Source organism: Myotis nattereri (assembly GCF_964212035.1).
Source record: "Myotis nattereri genome assembly, chromosome: 3".
NCBI classification, from domain to species: domain Eukaryota; kingdom Metazoa; phylum Chordata; class Mammalia; order Chiroptera; family Vespertilionidae; genus Myotis; species Myotis nattereri.
The window spans coordinates 29,087,677-29,108,710 of record NC_138077.1 but is presented as its reverse complement, the minus strand read 5'-3'; the positions used below and the strand labels follow the sequence as shown (position 1 = coordinate 29,108,710).

Genomic DNA, 21,034 nt, shown 5'->3' with positions numbered 1-21,034 from the left:
TCTGCCAGCTTATCCTTTATATTGTGAATTCCCAAAGTCTTCACACTGTGGGAGCCAATTCCTTAAAATAACTCTCTTCTCTCTCTCTCTCTCTCTCTCTCTCTCTTTCTCTCTCTCTCTCTCTCTCTCTCTCTCTCTCTCTCTCTCTCTCTCTCTCTCTCTCTCTTCTTCTCCTTCTCCTTCTTCTTTTTCTTTAACTCTCTTTCGATAGGTAGTAGATACATACATACATCATACATACATACATGCATGCATGCATACATACATACATGAGAGAGAAATAAAGATATTTTTCCTACTGGTTCTGTTTCTCTGGAAAAGCTTGACAACATGTGAAGCCATAGGGAGAAGGCAGCCATCTACATGCCAAGGAAAGAGGATGCAGAAGAAACCCACCCTCAAGACACCTTGATCCCACACTTCCTCCCCAGAACTGTGAGAACATAAATGTCCATTGTTCAAGCCACTCAGTCTGTGGTATTTCATTATGGCAGCCCTAGCAACTATACAAGACAATAGCTTTCAACCTTGGGATTCTAATCTCCCCCAAGATTAAACAAAACAAAATGGTGCCTGAAATACAAAAATAAAACATAGCCCAAGGAAGCAAGAGAAAGAATTACTCAAGTTTGTGCCCCACCCCGTTTTCCCAATTGCAGGAGGTCTAATTCAAACCTATGATAAATAGCTTTGTTGCTGATGCCCAGCACCATTCAGTAAAAGCGCAACTGACTTCTCATTAGGCTGTTTAGTAAGATTTTAGAAGTAACCAAGTCCTATCCACAACGTACATTTTATTTTCAAGTTTTTCAAAAACACAATTGTCTTAAATGGATAGGGAATGATGTTCAGCAACATTTTGGGTACATCTGTTACACAGCACCTGCTTATTTTGAATAAGTCCCAAGACAACTGAGTGACATCTCTGAACATACTTTTAACAGGGATATTACTTCTTCAGATCATATTTAGGATTCAGATATAAGCACTGAATTATGACTTAGTCCATCTCAAATACTATGCTATCTTCTAGAATGCATTTGATGACTGGAAGAAAAATAAAAAGCAATATTTTTTTTTTACATTAAACAGGTATAATTAGCTCTCTCAAATCTAAGACTCATTTTTTTTTAACAAATAAAAAGAAACAGTAAACTATATCAGTAGTTAACTGATGCCGTATTATTTTCAGACTCTGCTGCCCATATTCATCAGTCTGACAGTGAAGGGAAGGTCATCCACCAAGAGCCAACATTATGGCTCTAAATGCAAAAGTGACAGAACCCAGTTCCTAAATGGTAATGAGTGCCCACATTGCCAGCTAAGTCCTCTTCAAATACTGAGGGGAGCTCTCAACAATACCATGTGGTATGTCAGCCCTATCAATTCGCCCAGAGGAAACCGCCTCCAATAGCTCCTGAGCCTGATCTGCCAGCTGTATGAGGCATCTTGAAAGAAGGAATATTGCCCCTTCAACTCTGACCTATGTCCTAAGTGTACCTTCTCTAGTCACCGAATCTCTGATATGCTCTCAGTTACCCACACAAAGTGCTGGTGAGGGAAGGGGCATTGCTAGGTACTGTGACAGAAAGATCAAGAAAACAAGGACGCTGAGGGTTCTTGCAAGAGAGTGTTATATAAAAAGATAATGAAATGCATCTATATATATAAAAGCCTAAGTGACCCTTATGATGAAATGACTGGAACGACCAGAATGACCATTGTTCACCCAGAATGACCAGTCGCTATGATGTGCACTGACCACCAGGGGGAAGACGCTCAATGCAGGAGCTGCCCCCAGCTGGCAGGCCCTGATCACCAATGGGGCCTCCTGGCCAACATCCCGGTCCCTCCCAATCGGGGCCGGTCCCCGGGCTGGGATGGGGAACCAGGGGTGGGTGCAATCGCCTGATTGGGCTGGGCTGGGGAACTGGGGGTGGGTGGTGGCAAACACAGGCGGTGAGGGAAGGAGGAGGGGGGGGAGGCGGGGAGGGGAGGAACCTGATCAGCCCTGATTGCCTGCCAGGCCTAGGGACCCCACCCATGCACGATTTTATGCACCGGGCCTCTAGTCTTTAATAAGATGCATGAAGAAGAGAGCATTCACAGAAAAACAAACATATCTAAAGATACAGATGAGAATTTTAAAGAATCACAAAAATACTATGTATAATTTTCTACAGATAAACTTTATGAGGTGTACTTTATTTACTATAAATTGTATCTATTTATAATACACAGTTTGACAAGTTTTGAGAGATGTTTACATCTGTGAACCCACCTCCACAAATAAGACGTAATATTTCCATTTTCCCCCCAACACTTTTGTGCTTTTGTATGCAGATAATTTTGAACAGGTTTGCCATCAGCTGGACACTTTTATAGTAATGTATAAATTGTAAGATTGAACCAAGGAAAAAAAAAACAGTAGATCTGAATAATCCAGTAACCATTAAAGTACTAGTTGAATCAGTAGACAAAAACTTCCCCATCCTCAAAATTAAAAACTACAAGCCTAAATGGTTTTCTGGGTGATTTTAACCAAACCTTCAAGGAACAGATACAAATTTCTGTTAAAAACAACATTTTAGGTGCTAGAAAGAGAATAAAAGTAATCTAAGTCATCTACAGATAGTCTTACCTTGCTATTAAAATTGAGTAAGGGCAGTCTAAGGAAAAATAAATAACCAAACTCGCCTATTAACATGGAGATATGGGGTTTTTTGTTTTTTAAATTTATTTTTATTGATTTCAGAGAGGAAGGGAGAAGGAGAGAGAGATAGAAACATCAATGATGAGAGAGAATCATTGATCGGCTGCTTCTTGCACACTCCACACTGGGGATCGAGCCTGCAAACCGGGTATGTGCCCTCACCTGGACCATGACCTCCTGGTTCATGGGTCAAGACTCAAACACTGAGCCACACAGGCCAGGCTGTGTGTGTGTGTGTGTGTGTGTGTGTGTGTGTGAGAGAGAGAGAGAGAGAGAGAGAGAGTGTGCGTGTGCGTGTATTTTAATCAGAAAATTAAACCCAGCAAGGTATAGAAATACTTTTTTAAATGAGTTTCAAGGGATGTCACAATGTGTCATGAACAGCTCTAACTTTCTCGATTTCACATCAGAGCTTCCCCTGGTATGACCTTATCAAATGCAACCAATGTATGCCAATACCCGCTGAACCCCTCTCCTGCTTGTGCTGCCTCCCACTTCGCCTTCAGTATATCCCATCCCCGCTCAGTATGCAATAGGAGGTCCTCCATGAGGTAACCGCTGCTTCATTCCTTTAGTATTCTTTACTTCATACACTGTGCTCCAGTTTATTTAAACTACCATAACCTGAGGTGCCACACTTATTGTCTTTGTGTCTTTGCTTCCCCAAAAGCTCCTTTAACCTTTGTTGTCCGGTAAGACACCTAATCCAAAGTAGATGCTCTAGGAAAATTGATGGAGAGCAGCAGCAGAGAGGAAAAGAATACAAAGACCATACACCACACACACACACACACACACACACACACACACACACACACACACACACACTTAAAAATCTAATCAAGTAGAAGAGCAAGGGGAATGGCGTCCAATAGACCAGTGTCATCATATACATTTCAAAGACAGCAAAAGAAAGATCCAGTCCAATGTTCTGACTCCCAGGGGTGATTAACTTCTGCGTGATGGACATCAAAGGTCTGCCGATGTACACGGGACCTCGGGACACTTAACCTTCAGAGAAACAGTACCCGTTGGAAATATTAAGTAGGAGAAAATGGAACAAATAAGAAATCACATCACAGACACAGAGGAAAAAAAGAGAAAATGAATTTGTTTCTCTTGGGACAAACTTCAAGCAGTCGCATTAAAATAAAATGAGGGCTGAAAATGGCTTAAGCAAGAATGTGTCTGCTGTCAGCAAATTTTAGGAGGAGATTAGGTCACGCAGGGATACAGGCGGGTTAACAGCTTCCCATGCTTGCCCTCCAGTTTTGCTCATGGTCCTGTAATCGTGTCCATCGGGACATCTTTCCCGCTAAGCCTTACAGTTACTCCTCCAGGGCCTGGCCCTTGTCTATTCATCTTCTAGCTACAGTTTCTTTCACACTCCCAGGCACTAAGGAAAGCACTCAGATATTTGATGAGCCAGAATGTGAGGGGAACTAAAGAGATCTATTTTACACTGATGAGCTCATCTTATGGGTTTGAGAAAAGATAACTCTTCTCTAAAAAAAGAAAATAAAAAATCAAAAACAAACAGACCTACCCAAAAAAAATAAAAATCCATACACCGGCCCCAAGCAGTCTTCTCCTTCTGGCCACAGCAGAATTGCTGCCAAATGGCTGGTCCTATTTTCCTCCGGGCAGTGTGGAGCCAGGCTTTTCACATGGATAAGATGGGAACTGGGCCAGCAAACCCTAGGTTCCCCAGAGAAGAGCTGGACAATAATTCAAGCTCTTCTAAAGACAGCAGGGCAAAATACTTAGGCATTCATTCAGTCACCAAGCAAATATTTACCAAGTACCCTATTTGTAAGAGGTATTGTGCAGGGCCCCAAGAGGCTCTCAGTATCTGTGATTAACATAATGCTGGCAGGATGGCCATCATGCGTGTGGATGCCGCTACTTCCTTTGTGGCACGGTTCCTAAACACAGCCAGTTTAAATAGATGTCTGCGTCACCAAGGGCATGCTTAAAATAACAGAATGAAGAGCATTCCATCACAGGACCAAAAGCCAAATATTTTAGTTACTAAGATAATTTTAGCTCTAGCCCCACCCATGAACTTTAGAAAGGTTCCTAGAATTTGAGCTCCTTCAAGGTAGGAATAGTGTTTGTTTTACTGGATGGATTTCATTATAGAAAAGCAAATATTTATTCATTCGTTCAATCATTCATTCATTCATTCATGTACTAAGCACTTCCTATGTGTCAGCCATTGTTGATGCACTGGTTATACCACAGTGAAGTAAAAAGTTCCTTCCTAATGGGTGAAAACAGACATTCAATGACAAGGGCAATTAAAAAGCAAATCAATAAATGACCACAATTTCAGGGTGTGGGAAGTGTAATTAAGAAATCAGATTAGGTGATGTGTTGGCCAGTGACAAGCGCAGGGAAGAGGAGCTACCTGACATGGAGCATTAGGAAAGGCATGTCCAAGAAGGTCAATTTGAGCTGAGACCTAAAGAATACAAAGGAGTCAGCCATGGGAAGACCTGAAGGTAGGGTTTCCAGTGCAGAGACACATACGAGCCAGGGGTGTGCAAGGACTCAAAAGAGGGCTTGTGTGGCGGGATGTGGGGAGTGAGCAGGGCTGGAAGTTTGAGAGAAGCCCCCACCCCAGAGCCAGCCAGGTGAGCACCATCCCCTCACAGCACACACCCATCCTGCATCTATGCTGGGCCCTACTCCGTGCTGGGTTCTGAAGATAGGAAGAGTCTATGACATAGCCCCTGCTCCTGAGGAGCTCCGAGGCCAGAGACAGAGACAGGCATCTAACAAACAATCTAAGAAAAACTTTGCATTCTGAGAGTCCAGATGAGGGAACATCAATCATCTAGACAGGGATGGAGATATCAGTGGATGCTTCTGCCAGGCGTTGACATTTGGGCTGGTTCTTGAAGAACAGCAGATGAGTGAATGTCAGAGAAGGGGACAAGAGCATTCCAAGCAGAGGATTGCACTTGCAAAGTGAGATACGTAGTGGGGATGACCTACAGGCCCAGTTGGAGCCTGGCTTATGAGGAGGTGGGGAGTGGCAGGGATGCGCCTGATCTTGAGTTTGTGCCATGATGCTAGAGAGATGGGCTTTGTCCAGAAGTGATGGAATATGTCTGCTTTGGTTTTAGAAGATACCTGCAGCAGCAGCTGTGAAAGGTGAATCAGATGAGCAAAAGAGGCAGGGGCAGAAAGATCAAGTGTGATAACTGCTGCAAGAATCTGGGCAAGAAAGTAGGAGCGGACATGGAATGATGGCACCAGAGGAGAAATACAGCCCAAGGAGAAAGAGAACAAACCAGGGCAGGAGGGAAGAGTCAGTCCAGCATAAATCTAAGCACTGGAGTCTGACCTGAATACGGCTTTTTTCTGTGTCTTCTTAACTCCTGTATTTTATTGGCTCCTTTATTAACACTTGTACTTTATGCTGAAAGATTTAGTACTCACTTTTTCCTTCCTTACACCTTCCAAGAGGATTATCTATTAACCCAAATACTGACAGTTACTCACTTCCATTACAAAACAGCCCTACTCTATAACAGGATCCTCACTGCAACTAGATGAGCATTTGAAATCGAGCCTGAGAAGAAAATGATTCTTGGCAACTCTCTAGATTCCATGTTTATTGTATGAGTCTTTACTGTGCTTTATGTTAATGAAATTGGCGTCAAAAACAATGGACATCAACTTGAGATAAAAAACAAACAAACTCAATAACACAGAGCATCTCATCTTACTTATGCCTTCACTTAGTAAGTCCTAAGCAGCAAGCCCAGCCCAAGCACCTACAAGGATCAATCTTTGGGAGTTTTAAATTCTAGTCAGGGGATATGAGATGCATAAATAATGACGAGATCAGATGTGATATGTGGCATAAATACAAGGACAGAACATTTTAAAATTGAAGGAGCGATTAGTTCTGGTTGTTCTACTCATGGTGGCTTGATAAAGTTGGGGATGCGTATAGAGGTATTTCTGTTGGGAGAGATTTCATCAAAATGGGGAGCTGGGGGGATGTGAGGGGCAGAGCGAGTGTTCAGTTTGGCTGTAGCACAAGCCACGCATAAGGAATCAGACAGCTAAGGCTGGAGGGAGCTGAGGTCTGAATGCCCCGCTGAGCAGTGGACGGTGCACAGCAGGCTGAAGGGAGGCTGTGAACAGGAACTGGAATGAGCTGAGAGTGAGTTTTAAGGCGATTAATCTTGGCAGTAGTAGATAAGTGGTAGATAAGACAGATTAAATGGAAGAGAGATTGGAAACCATTTAGGAGGCTATTGAAATAGTCTAAGACAGCAGTAATGGGAGTCTGAAATGAAGGCAGATGCCATGAAATAGAAAATAAAGGAGTGGATTCAAGAGGTCTTAGCAAAGGCTTCTCAAGTCACCCTTTCTCGAGAAGCAGGAGAACGTGAAGTAGAGTTGCCACTGCTGCTGCTGTTGTTTGGGTCCATGACTAAATCACATTTGCTACTTCTGAAGATAAATATTTTATCACATGATTTCAGAATGTAGCAGCGTAACAATTGTGCCTAGTTGTTTTCTGGGTGCTTTCAAATTTACAAAACCTATTAATCATGTTATTTTTCAAGTGTTTCCTAGCTTTTAACTAAGAATCTTAATTGAAGAAATAATACATACACGGGGTAAAATTCCAAACAAACAGTACACAATATGTGAAACAGAACCTCCACACTTAAAATATCTAACAACCTCTGTCCGGTATTCAAGAGGCAACTACTGCTATTACTTTCTAAGACGTTGTTCAGAAATGTTCTGTGCATTGAAAAGCTTAAACACATACCTATATTCTCTTCTTCCCTCTTTGGATCCAATACGCTACCATTCTGCTCTTCAATGTTTTCCCCTCTCTGCTTCTGCAATGCTCTTTCTAGTATAGGGTTTCTCAACTCATCACAATTGACATTTGGGGCTGGATAATATCTTGCTGTGGGGCTGTCCTGTGCCGTGTATATCACAGGTTTATAGAAAGCATCCCTGGCCTCTGCACCCAAGATAGCATAACACTCCCCGGTTTTGACAACCAAAAAGGTCTCCAGCAGTTGGCAAATATGCCCTGGAGGGCCAACTGTCCTGGCTGAGGACCACTGCACCAATAAAAGATTTCCATCACCCTGTGTTTTATTAAATCCAACAGTTTATATTCTCTCCCACATAAGACTGTATGCTTTTTTAGTGAAGGTATAATATCTTGATCATTTCTTGATTTTTATGACATAGTACTTTGCTCACACTATCCACTTCACAGAGTTGTTAAATGAAAGAAATAGACATAGTGTTGAATATAATTAACGTTGTATATCTTAAGCACCATTTAATTCTCATCCTCTATAATAAAAGGTTAATATGCAAATCAATTGAATGGTGGAATGACTGGTCGCTATGACACACACTGACCACCAGGGGGAAGACGCTCAATGCAGGAGCTGCCCCCTGGTGGTCAGTGCGCTCCCACAGGGGGAGTGCTGCTCAGCCAGAAGCCGGGCTCGCTGCTTCTTAGCACTGCCTTGGCTAAGGAGCAAAGGAGCCTCTCTTATCTCCACGCAGCACTAAGGACCCCTCGGGGGATGTCCGCCTGCCAAGTTAGGCCTGCTTCCCGTGGAGCGGGCCTAAGCCGGCAGGTGGACATCCCCCAAGGGGATCCTGGACTGCGAGAGGGCACAGGCCAGGCTGAGCTCCTTATCCCCAGTGCAGGAATGTTGTGCACCAGGCCTCTAGTTAAAGTATAAAGTAATAATATGCTAATAAGTTTCCTGGGTACTTGTGGGGGTTACTATGTGTCATAGACATTTTAATCATTATTAGGAGGCAAAAAATTCAACCGGTGACAAGAATACTAACCATGTAAGGTAGAGCATACGGTGCCCAAATAAATGATGCAGGGATCAAACGGTACTGAATTTAGAGGAAGCTTAGAGGCAAGCCTTATGGTTGTGTCAGTAGACAGTTTTTGAATGAATGAATGATTTATATGTTAATATATATGAGAGAGAGAGAGAGAGAGAGAGAGAGAGAGAGAGAGAGAGAGAGAGAGAGAGATTGGTTGGGGTGGTTGGCATGCTGAGGCTACTAAGACTCTGGCAAAACTAGGAATTTAAGAATTAGAGTTCCCACTGAAAGCTTGAGATACAGGCTTTAGGGCTTTCATCAAATTATCCTGAGGACATGAACGGGGTAGTGTTTGGGGCTGCCCAATTCTGGATTTCTTACTGAAGTTTTAGGAGTATATGTCCCAAGAAATGAAATGTGTAAGGTAGCCCCAAGGAAAGCTCTTCTCTCCTTCCCTCCCTCATTTGCTCCTTTAGCAAACATCTACTGGGCCAAGGCTGTGTCGGCCAGGAATGGGAAATGCAGCAGTGAGCAGGGTGCTGAGAAAGAGTCAATTCTGATGGAGGTTTAATCAAACAACCAGCGACTTCACATATATCCGATACAATATGAACTCTGAAAGATCCTACTGCTTTTTCCAATCCCCCAACAGCTGCATTCATAATGTATATCTATGCTCTAGTGTCTCTGTACACAGCAAAGGCAATTAAACATTACCTTATAAACCTTCCAGATGTGCCAAAAATTTTAGGCTACACTGACCACAATAATTGACTTGCCATTGCAGTGCTACCCCCTTGGGACTGAAAAGCAGCAGATACTAGTATTCCATATGTGTGAAATAACGGCCTAGATGTTTGGGTGGGACAGTGAGAGTGAATCTCTAATCAAACTGAAAATAGAGCCATGTTCAGAAAGCAGAATGCAATTATCCAGTTGGAATTTGGCCTGTATGGTAGACAGATTCTCTCAGTTCTTAAGAAAGTGAGCATATGCCCTAACTGGCTTGGCTCAGTGGATAGAGCGTTGGCCTGCAGACTGAAGGGTCCTAGGTTCAATTCCGGTCAAGGGCATGTACCTTGATTGCAGGCACATCCCCAGTGGGGGGCGTGCAGTAGGCAGCTGAATCGATGTTTCTCTCTCATCGACGTTTCTAACTCTCTAACCCTCTCCCTTCCTCTCTGTAAAAAATCAATAAAATATATTTTAAAAAAAAGAAAAAAAGAAAGTGAGCACAGACCTTTAGATTATACTATGCTTGAGCCATGAAAGTATTTCTGACTCAAGTTGAAAGGCACCCTTTACCTTTAGCATCTCCACCAGTACCACCTTCTTGACAATCTCACTGAAGAGTTCCGAGCCTCAGTCGCTGAATGCGAGTCATGAAAACCTTTACTCAAGGGAAATTCACTTCCTTTGTGTGCACATAGCAGACATTTAGAGAAGCTTAGTAGTGTTTTGCAACGTAAGCTCTCTAAATAAGGGGTAGAAGATGTGGTATCGGACACATCAATATCATCTCACTCCTGGAAGTTCAGTGCTGCTTAGAAAACAGTCTGCTCAGTCCTAAATCTGGAAGGGCAAGGCTTTTTTGATTGTAGACTCCTTGAGAATTTATTGAAAGCAATGAATGTGCTATCTCCTCCCTGGTGTTCTCTCTCTCTCTCTCTCTCTCTCTCTCTCTCTCTCTCTCTCTCTCTCTCATCAATGGGAAAGCACACTAAATGTAATTTCAGGGATGAAGACCTCTACTTCCCTGAATTCAGTCCATGGGTTCTCACACTCCAGGTTTAGAAGCTATTATTTGGCCAGCTTGATTGTTTATAGGTTGCTACTTCAGGAAAAGAAAACTAAATTCTCTCCTGCAACTCATGAACTGTTAAGAAAATCTTCTATCACCCCAGTTCTCTCTAGATAGAGAATTTGATTCAAAAAATTGCATATAAAGAGGCCTTACATGGTGAATTTCTTTTATCTTGCTATATATTTGACTTTATCTCATAAAAAAACAGATTGTTTTTATTTTCTGTATTTTATAGAAATGATAGAAAATAATCATTGTATAAGTTGAGTCTCAAACTCACAGTTAGCTTTATTCTATGACTAGAGGCCCAGTGCACAAAAATTTGTGCACTCGGGGGGGAGGGGGGTCCCTCAGCCCGGCCTGTGCCCTCTCGCAGTCTGGGACCCCTCAGGGGATGACCACCTGCTGGCTTAGGCCCACTCCCTGGGGGATCAGGCCTAAGCTGGCAGTCAGACATCCCTCTGGCAGCCCGGGAGCCCTCAGGGGATGTCCACTTGCCAGCAGGGAGCAGGCCTAGGCTGCAGTTGGACATCTTTAGCGCTGCTGAGGAGGTGGGAGAGGCTCCCACCACCACCGCTGTACTGGCAGCCATAAGCCTGGCTTGTGGCTGAGCAGAGCTTCCCCTGTGGGAGCGCACTGACCACCAGGAGGAAGCTCCTGCATTGAGCATCTGCCCCCTGGTGGTCAGTGTGTGTCATAGTGACCAGTCATTCCCAGTCATTCTGCTGTTAGGGTCAATTTGCATATTACCCTTCTATTATATAGGAGTGCCTGGCCAGCCTGGGTGAGATACTGATGGCTGTTTGCAGGCTGGCTAAGCCCCCCAGCAGGGACCCTCACCCCATGAGTGTGTGGCCAGCCTGGGTGAGGGGCTGATGGCTGTTTGCAGGCTGGCCACAACCCCCAGCCACCCAAGTTCCCAGTGGAGGCTGGCTGGAAGCAGGTATCTGGGATTTGTTTATCTTCTATAATTGAAACTTTGTTGCCTTTAGTGGAGGCTACAGCCGGCTCAGGGCTGGCAGAATCTTGGCTTCCTCCATCGCTGGGGCAACCCAGCCTCCTGCTTGCTCCAGCTCCGTGGCTGCCGGCCGCCATCTTAGTTGGGTTCATTTGCATATAGTCGCTCTGATTGGCTGGTGGGCGTGGCTTAGGGCATAGCAAAGGTACAGTCAATTAGCATCTTTGTCTTTTATTAGTGTAGATAAATATCTTGGGGTTGGCTACTTACTTAAAGGTATTTCCAAAAAGATTTTGTAGGTTCTAAGTACTTTAATGTTAGAAATATAGTATGATATTTTACAATGAACAAATTAGGGCAACTTAATAAATTATTCAAGTGAATTTTATTTTCTTGAAATATTTAAAATAAATTACTCAATATCCAATATGCTGGGTATGTTTTAAAGCTACTTCTTCAAAATCTATGTTTTTTTATTGAAGACTTAGAATAATATTTACCTCATCTTACTGAGTACTGTTTTAGAAGTATTTAGTTCTCATAGCAGAAACTCATTTATCCTCTCTTCCTTCTTCCTTTCCTCTATGATTTATTATTACCGGACATATTGAGATATTTGATCAATACATTTATTTATTATGTACTCTACAAGGCATTGTATCTGATGATATGGGAAGTTCAAAATTAAGACAGGTCTTCTGGAGACTATAGTCTATTTTCAAAGATAAAACATGGACCAGGATAATATAAACTTAATGTTTTGACTATATTTATAATTTTGCTTGTAGAAGTTAAACATAGTTATTATATTTATCTGGTAAACAACTATATTTTACCTCAGAAATCTATAATAAATAGATAATTCAATATCACTTTAAAAACTTTTTATGAAATAACATGAGAGAGAGAGAGAGAGAGAGAGAGAGAGAGAGAGAGAGAGAGAAAGGTGAGAGAGAAACATTGATCGGTTGGCTCCCATACACACCCAGACTGGGGACTGAACTCACAACCTGGGTATGTGCCCAGACTGGAATTGAATCTACCACCTTCCAGTGTATGGGATGATGCTCCAACCAACAGAGCCATAAGGGCCAGGGCAAAATAACATTTTTTTTAAAATTAGTGTTTGTTTCCTACCAGACAAGGCTGTCAAATTTGCATTTTTGGTGAAAACTTCAGTTATTCCAAGAGCCTTCAAGACATCTTTTAAATCAATCTCCTGTTCCACTGTGAACCTGGAGAGCACAAGGGGGGAAAATTAGTTACCGCATTTTTAAAGTATTTCGTTACAGTATCTTGTTATCTGAGACAAGAATAAAATGTTAGATATGTAGATATTTAAAGCCTGTTTTATGAGGTAAAATTATACAAAAACTGGCTTTTGACTGCAAGTAGTATTTCATTGTGCTTATAAAAAGAGAGGGTGTCAAATGGAATAATATAACAGAAGAGTATTAAATTAAGTAGGAAAATACATAACATGGACACAAAGCCATCATATATGGTGGAATAAATGAGTTTTGATATCAAGAATAATTATCATAGTACTATGTAAAATTTGTACATGAACAGTTTTCAAGTCCTTTGACCTATAAGTATATTTGTGTGTTGTTGTTTTTAAGTTGGTAATGATTAATCATACATTTCCCCAAGATGCTTCATTCTCTTCTTAGTATCCTGGTCAACTTTCTACCCAATAAAAAGGGTTAAATAAGAGCCAATTGTTTCTATAAAATGAATACATCCAGCATTTCAACTCCATGTAACTCACAGAAAGGAAACATAAAAACTATCACGTTTAAAAATATATATGTTCTCGGTTATATTAACCTCGGGGACATAAGCCTGTTCTCATGGTAGTATCCCACAAAAATTGTTTATCAATGAAAGTGAGTTAAATATTATATCTTAAAAACTATGCACTTTTATAATTATACAGAGATTTTTAAATCAAGAATAATAGATCTTTTTTGTTCCAATGAATCAATATACATGATAATTAATATACTATATGAATTATTATACATAAATGTGCCTCATTTTTGTAAAAATAAATACAACATTATTTAAAAACTTAAAAATAAGAACAGTGGTCATAAACAGAACATTAATTTAAAACATGGTTCCCACAGAAAGCCAGATTGTTACTAAACAGAATCTCTCCCAAACCAATGAGTTGCATCACCCATCTTACTAGTAAAAGATATGGACCAAACATGGCTGCATTAACAAACAAATGCATTTGTTAAAAGCAAAGGGTTTTAATATATCTATAAAAAGTGAAAACAACAGGTTAGAATTAAATGTGTCTCCTGATCAATATGAATAAAACATAAATTTTAGGCAACGACTGTGTACTTAACAGAGCTAAGTCTGCAATAGTCATTAAACGTCACATTAACGTAGCATCACTTTTTTTTTCCTTTTTTTTAATGTGGCTTCATTTCTGATGCCTGGTTTTAAGAAAAGTAATAAGAGAATGATTGCCATAAATGAGATAGACACCAAGAGGAGTGATTAGTTTTAGCAGGTCTATGTTTATGAAAAAATCAGAGCAAAAGACAAGGAAATGTAGAGCAAACATACTAAATTTTATCTATACCCCACACTTTAACTTGGACTTAACACTTTTATTTTGTTTTTTACAAAAAGGTTGATATTGATTGTAAAAGTACAAAAGAGGATGAATAGGTAAATACGGAATATCTTGGAGAATACATTTGATGACTTGATTAAGGTTTTTGTGTGTGTGCTTTATTATTATCATTACTAGAGGCCCAGTGCATGAAATTCATGCAGGGGTGTGTGTCCCCCTCAGCCTGGCCTGCACCCTCTCCAATCTGGGATCCCTCTCACAATCCGAGACTGCTGGCTCCTAACTGCTTCTGCCTGCCAGCCAGGTCGCCCCCAAGTGCCCTCCTCTGCCTGCCATCTTGTGGCAGCCATCTTGTGATGATGTCATGTGAGGGTGTCACGCAAGGGCGTGACACCACCTAGGCTTTTATTATATAGGATCGTTAATTTATTTTTTGATCACTTACTATATGCAGCTTACTATATGTTACAAAAGTAGAAAAAACAGTCATATAAGTGTCACTGCAGCCCTCAGAAGTAGGTATTATTATTAATATCCCCAGTTAAAAGAAGAAGAAACTGAAGGCAGAAAGATGAAATAACCGACAAGGCCATGCAGCTAAATAAATGGCAACACTGGGATAGGGGTCCAGGTAGCATGATATTTGTAACGATTCTCTAAATTAGAAAGGAAAGGAAGATGTCAGGAAGGAATTCTTTTTGCTTCTTAAAATCAACTTCTGTTTTTCACACTTCTGAGGCTGGCTGTTTCGGTGAGGACGGTAATTTAGCCGGACTGACATGGGCAAGTTCCTTGGTTTCCATATGCCTCAGTTTTGGCATATAGAAAATGGCAATAATAATAATAATAATAATAATAATAATACCCACTTCATAGTATTGTTGATGGGATTAAATAAGGTTTCTCAAGGTCTTATAATGGTGTTGGCATGTAGCAGGCATGTGATAAATAGCAATACTGTTAACAGTTCTTATTATACTGAAGTTATGTATAATATTCACATTATTATAATGTTAAGATGTGTATATTTGCATTTTAGTGGTGATGAAGTAACTTGATTAAGTAGCCGTATTAATCCCTGCTACTTTCACTGCAAATTAATCAAATCTAGTGTCTTTTTTCATTTTAATATTTGTAGTATCTGCATAGGACAAAACACATAGGTGGAAGTGAACTCAAATCATGAGAATGTTGTTCTAAGTTGAAGACAGGATGTAAACAATTTCCATTTATTCATTCATCCTCTTCTTTTCCTCATCAACTATTGAAGAATACCTATTATCCATTTATAATATCTTTCCCCTTAATATAGACTAATATTAATATAAATATTCATTTTTATACTGAATGCTTACTATGTCACAGGCACTATGTGAATCCTTTTATGTACAGTATTTCCTCTAATCATCTCCATGACAATCTCACACAACCCTATGATATAGGTATTATCTCTAGTCCACAAAAGAGCCCCCAAAAGCTAAGCAACTTGCCCTGGTCACACAGCTAACAGGTCATCAAATGAGGGTATGAACTAAGGTCTTCATGATTGCAAAGCTCCCTCAAGACTAATCACTATAATGACAACAATGGTTTATTAAAAACAACAACAACAACAACTACAGGAAGATTTTATATTTCACCCACTGAATTTAAAAATAAAAGGCCAAACACTGCTTTAAAAAAATACCAAAGGCATGCCTGCTTTAATAAAGGCATACAATGTAATGGCATATCTGCACCTTTTTGTCTGAATAAGCTGAAGAAGTATGTGGAGGGCAGAAGCATCAGCGACTGAGTAGATATGTGGAGCAAATGTTACAAAAAACAAATATATATTACCTTTAATAAAATTTGTAAGTAATTAAGAAACTAAGCAAACCCTTTGTAGAAAAACCTAATAAAAAGCATTTGGGTTGAAGAACAAAATGAGATGGCTTATGCATTGGTTTTCTTTTATAAACATGAAACTGAAGTGCTTTATTAGTAGGCAATCATTTCAAAATAACAGCATGGTTCCCAGCTACATAACAAAGAACCACTTTATATTCTTTGATTTCTCTCTGGTCACAAATGACAAATCTGAGACTACAAAAGTCAGAGTGGAAAGACATTACAGACAGGGACCTCTGCCTTCCAAGTATTACTGGATTTTGATTTTAGAAAATTCTTCTTATACCTAAGCTGCATCAGTAAATACTGAAGAGCCAGAGCATGTAATGAAGAGAGGAATGTTCATTAGAACCAGTTTTTAGAACTGGTACCTAGAGAAAAGCATATATAAAACTACCCATAGGTTAACATAAGATAAATACTAGTATTTAAAATGCACATTGAGCCCAGCTAGCATGGCTCATTGGTTGAGCATGGACCTATGAACCAGGAGGTCACAGGTCGATTCTGGGTCAGGGCACATGCCTGGGTTTCGGGCTAGATCCCTAATCGGAGGGTGTGTAGGAGGCAGCCTACCAATGATGATGCTTTTCTCTCTCTTCTCCTCTCCCTTCCTCTCTCTAAAATCAGTAAAAGCATATAAAAATGTGCACTGAAAATTAAACAACAATAGATAGTACTTATATGATGCTTACTCTGTGCCAGGCATTATTCTAAAGCGCTTTTTAGAGTTAATCTCTCTCTCTCTCTCTCTCTCTCTCTCTCTCTCTCTCTCTCTCTCTCTATATATATATATATATATATATATATATATATATATATATATATACACCAAACTATTTTTGCTATTGTGGGTAAATTGGAAGCATATTTGACAATATTATTTAAATCTTAGAGATGTATTCCTGTGCACAAACCTTATGGAATTCCACTGGATTTGGCGATATCACATAGGTATAGCAATCTTACCCTCTTCTAAACAGACTTCTTATATTTTGGATAAAAATACACTTTTAATTTATTATCTTAGTCCTGTAGGATTTATTGTTGGGGGGGATAACACAAAGACAAAAGTCATTGTCCCATCTCTCCTCCCCCATGCCCTGAAATACCCTATACCTCTTAAGAAAGGCACTCTACAGCTTTCTCTATAAAATGCAGTATAACAGAAAGTAAAGTACCTGTCAAGCAGAACAAGAATTGGTCAAATTACAGAAATGCAAAGTTGCATTTTTAGGTAATAATTCCCATATGAATAAAATTACACAAACCATTTAGACAGACACTTGAGTGAACCTAGAACACAGCTATCAGGACAATGTTACCTTTGCTAAAATTGGGTCACAGAAGTCATTACCTTTATTCAACATTTTGTGGATCCTAATGCTGTACAATGGAGGGGGGTGGATAGTTTCCCATTGATTATTACTGACACATTAGTATTTGAAAATAGCCAATCCCTTGAAAAGGGAAATTAAATTTATCTTTCCTCTCAATTAGCCTCCCTCTGTATGCATTAGCCATGCAGAGGGAGAGTTCACAGAATTCCTACAGAAATGGATACATGGTAATCAGCTGTGCCTAGTTTAGTAACAAGCATTAATATGAGGAAGCAAGCTAAACTATTTCATAACTGAAGAGTGTATCTTAGAATATGAAAAATTAATTTTCTTCTGCACCCACATTCAGTTTCTCAGTGGATAGGACCTGAAAATCACATTTTCTAGTGAATATGGTTGAATTAGAACAAGTGATACTTAAGCATTCATTTGCAATTCTGCTACAGTACTCCTAAGTAACTTTGCATCCTCACAGAATTAAGCATTTAGGGATGCTGCACTTAATGCATAAAATTCAATAAGGAGAGCATTAACACTGTACTGATTTTCGCATATTATCAAAAGGAATTCATGCCCAGCTGGTGTGACTCAGCGGTTGAGCATGGACCCATGAACCAAAAGGTCATGGGTGTGACTCCCAGTCAGAGCACATGTCTGGGTTGAGGGCTCCATCCCCAGTAGGGGGTGTGCAAGAGACAGCTGATTGATGATGTTTCTATCTCATGGATGTTTCCATGCCTCCCCTTCCTCTCTCTCTAAAAACCAATAAAAGCAATGGAAATAAAAAAGAAATTCATTATAAAATTCAAGGAAAAATATAAGATTAATAATAAAAGTCTCTGGATGAGATTTTAGATCTGATTTAGATATTTAAATTTAGTTAATAATGCTTAAAAGTAAATTCTTTTAGAGTTAAGATATATTGTTTATATATTCAGTATGTATACATCAATTATATAAATATACATACATATGCACACACACATACACACATGTAATATATATGTATATATATATTACATGGCCTTAGCTTTATTTGTTAGATAGTCACTGGCTACCTCTATCTCCCTGAGCATAGACATAGTGGAAACTTGCTGCATAGTAGTAAAAGTGTTCTCATGGAAAGCTATGCAAATTTAATATTTTAGCCAAAACTAAATAAATATTTGGAGTGTGAATACCTTAATTTTTATGTGTGGACTAAGAAATGTATGGCTATTTATTATGTATGGTTACAGATTATGGATATGTAACACTTTCTAGGCAAAACTGTCTACAGTTCCAAATAATCTCCATATACATAAACAAACATCAGCTAAGTTTTTTGAAAAATAAGCATTTATATAAGATGTAACTATTTTTACATTTTTTTATTGTTTAAAGTATTACAAATAGTATAAGAATAACTTTTAAATAATTCCTAAAATTAGAATATGAATGTTTAGTAATTAAATTTTAATACTAATATCTTACTTATCATCTTTAATGTTCATATTAATTAATTATATTTGTATAATTTTTTTAATATGGAATGAATGTTAGAACTGTACTTCCACATACACACAGACGTATATTTTTTCCTGTTGTTTATCTTGTTTTCCTGTTGTATGTCTTGTTTTCTAATCCAGAATTTACACACTATTTTTGCTTATAAATTTGTTTGTGTTCACTGGTCTCACACCCTTGCTAGGTTTTAAGGTATTCAAGGACAGAATAAATATCTTCAGCTGGGTTTTGTTTTGCAAACACACTTCTATCATGGGGGAGAGATCTGACTGTAGAAGAACTTACAGAAGTAAAGTAAGACTTACAAAAGGGTAATCTCATTGTGGGGTGGTAACATAAATGTCTTGTCACAATGGGAATATGCATGAGTGAGGCCAAAGTGAGGGTCAAGTGCTTATCAGAGGGTTCATGGAAGGCTTCCTAAAACTGTTGCCAGAGCTGTACCCTAAAGCTTAAGTATATAAATCTGGCAAAGCAATGTAAAGAGGGCATTTTAGGTCAATACAAAAAATACACATAGAGACCCAGAGACATGAGAAGAGCATGATGCCTGTGGCACACAGACAGTACATGCTACCAAATGTTTGCTGTGCTGGTGGCCAGAGGTAGGGCTGAGGAAGAAAATGGTGTAAGAACAGCTAGGCCCTGCATGGACCTTATTCTTTTGGCCACGGGGGGAATACTAAGCTTCTTCCTGCTTACTTGTGGTTGTATCTTGGCACCTAGCACAGGGACTTGTTTGTTCTTTTGCCAACAATGTCAGAGATCATTTTTCCAGCTATAATCAAATTTAAATATTAATGAAATACAGAAGACTGTCACTGTAAATTATATTCAGAGACAATCTATTGGAAAAAACTTTTACAATGAAGCCAAGAATATTGACTCATATCTGAAACTAGGTGTTGGTAAATAGTATTGACTAAATCAATAAGTGAGCCTGTGTCTCTGAGCAGGACAACATGAGAATTAAAGAATACTTTGAAAAAAGGAGAAGAAGGAGAATAATTAGAGGAAGAAGGAGAAGAGGAGGAGGAAGAACAGAGGAGGAGGAGTAACAGGAGGATGAGAGAGGACAGAATAGGACGAGTAACAGGAGGAGGAGAGTAACACAAGACTTAAAATTCAAAAGTAATGGCGAGAGTTTCCCTAGGTCGGAATCTTCGTTGCTCTCCCTCCCTCCATGCTCTCAGGGGGAGTCACACAGGAGCCTCTCACCTGGGCAGGTACACTTCCACCTTCTGCTTCTTCACAGAGTTCGCCCATTCTTCAATCAGCTGCGCTTTGAGCAGTGGCTCCAGAGTGGCCAGTGGAACTTCCTGTCTGGACAACACCAGCATCATACTGATCTCATCTCCCTCATATGGAATTTCTAGGACTTGGTAGATACCACCAGCTTCATTGGAGCCATCACTAAATTCCCCTAAAAAGAAAAGAAATGTGATAAAAAGGCCCATGTCAAAGCCGAAATAAAAGGTTTAAATTTGTTACAACTTTTTAAAAAAATATAAGAGATTTAGGCATCTGAGAAAAAGGTTTACTTAAAAACAGATCTTGAAATTCAAGTGAATCCTACATCCTGCAGAATTTATTTATTTTAGAATCCACAGAATTAGCTCACATTTGTCACAACATGTTCTCTAGACTTAGTTTATATTTTAAAATGGGACTTCAAATGAATATAGATTTAAAGGATATTATTAGAAACAATGAAATGTTTCTGGTTAGAAAGTCCTGAATCCTATACCACATTTACCAATATCTGCCTGATTATTAAATAGGGAAAAATTGACCATGTAATACCTGGTACTCTATTAATACTACAACTAAACGTTTTGAGGCAAAGGTAGCATAGCCATAATAAAATCCGTTCCTTTCTACAATAGCTATATAGTGTATAGGTAGTGATTGTGACCTTCAGATTATGTAATTAGGTAAATTAGATAATTGGCTTTGTGTTCTATAAACTTAACTAAATTGACGAGGCTTTCATAAAAAGCTCAGGTAGTCTTTAAAACAAATGGTCCTGTCACAACTTTAAAATTGTCCCCATTTTTCAAAAAATGTAACGCTTTTGTTGTGAATATTTTCCTATAATTGATCTAGGGCTCTTAAACTTCACATTAATCATTTCAATTCTCAAATAAATGGGTATTTTCCTTTCTTGTTTTTACTGTTAATTTGATTAACTGTGATTATAATACTTTTTTGCAATGTATTTGTAAATAAAATAAGCTAGTAGTTATAACATATACTTAGCTTACAATTACATTATTATAACAACAAACTCTTACAGCTTAATGTAGGGCATAGGAAGGATTCACACCCCAAATTTCTAAAAAGTCTAATGAAACATCTTTGAAAATAATGCAAGAATATT

The 21,034-nt window shown here is 39.3% G+C and overlaps 1 protein-coding gene across 2 annotated transcripts in view; it reads right to left on the bottom strand.

The window, feature by feature from the left end:
- The window catches only part of SERPINI1 (serpin family I member 1), an 80,745-nt gene that overhangs the window by 3,729 nt on the left and 55,982 nt on the right, over nt 1-21,034 (bottom strand). For both annotated transcript variants that reach the window (XM_081085919.1, XM_081085920.1), the window contains exons 5-6: nt 19,873-20,077; nt 12,460-12,557 (exon numbers count right to left, since the gene is read on the bottom strand). In XM_081085919.1, coding sequence (XP_080942045.1) covers nt 12,460-12,557; nt 19,873-20,077 — 303 coding nt within the window. The remainder of the gene's footprint in view (nt 1-12,459; nt 12,558-19,872; nt 20,078-21,034) is intronic.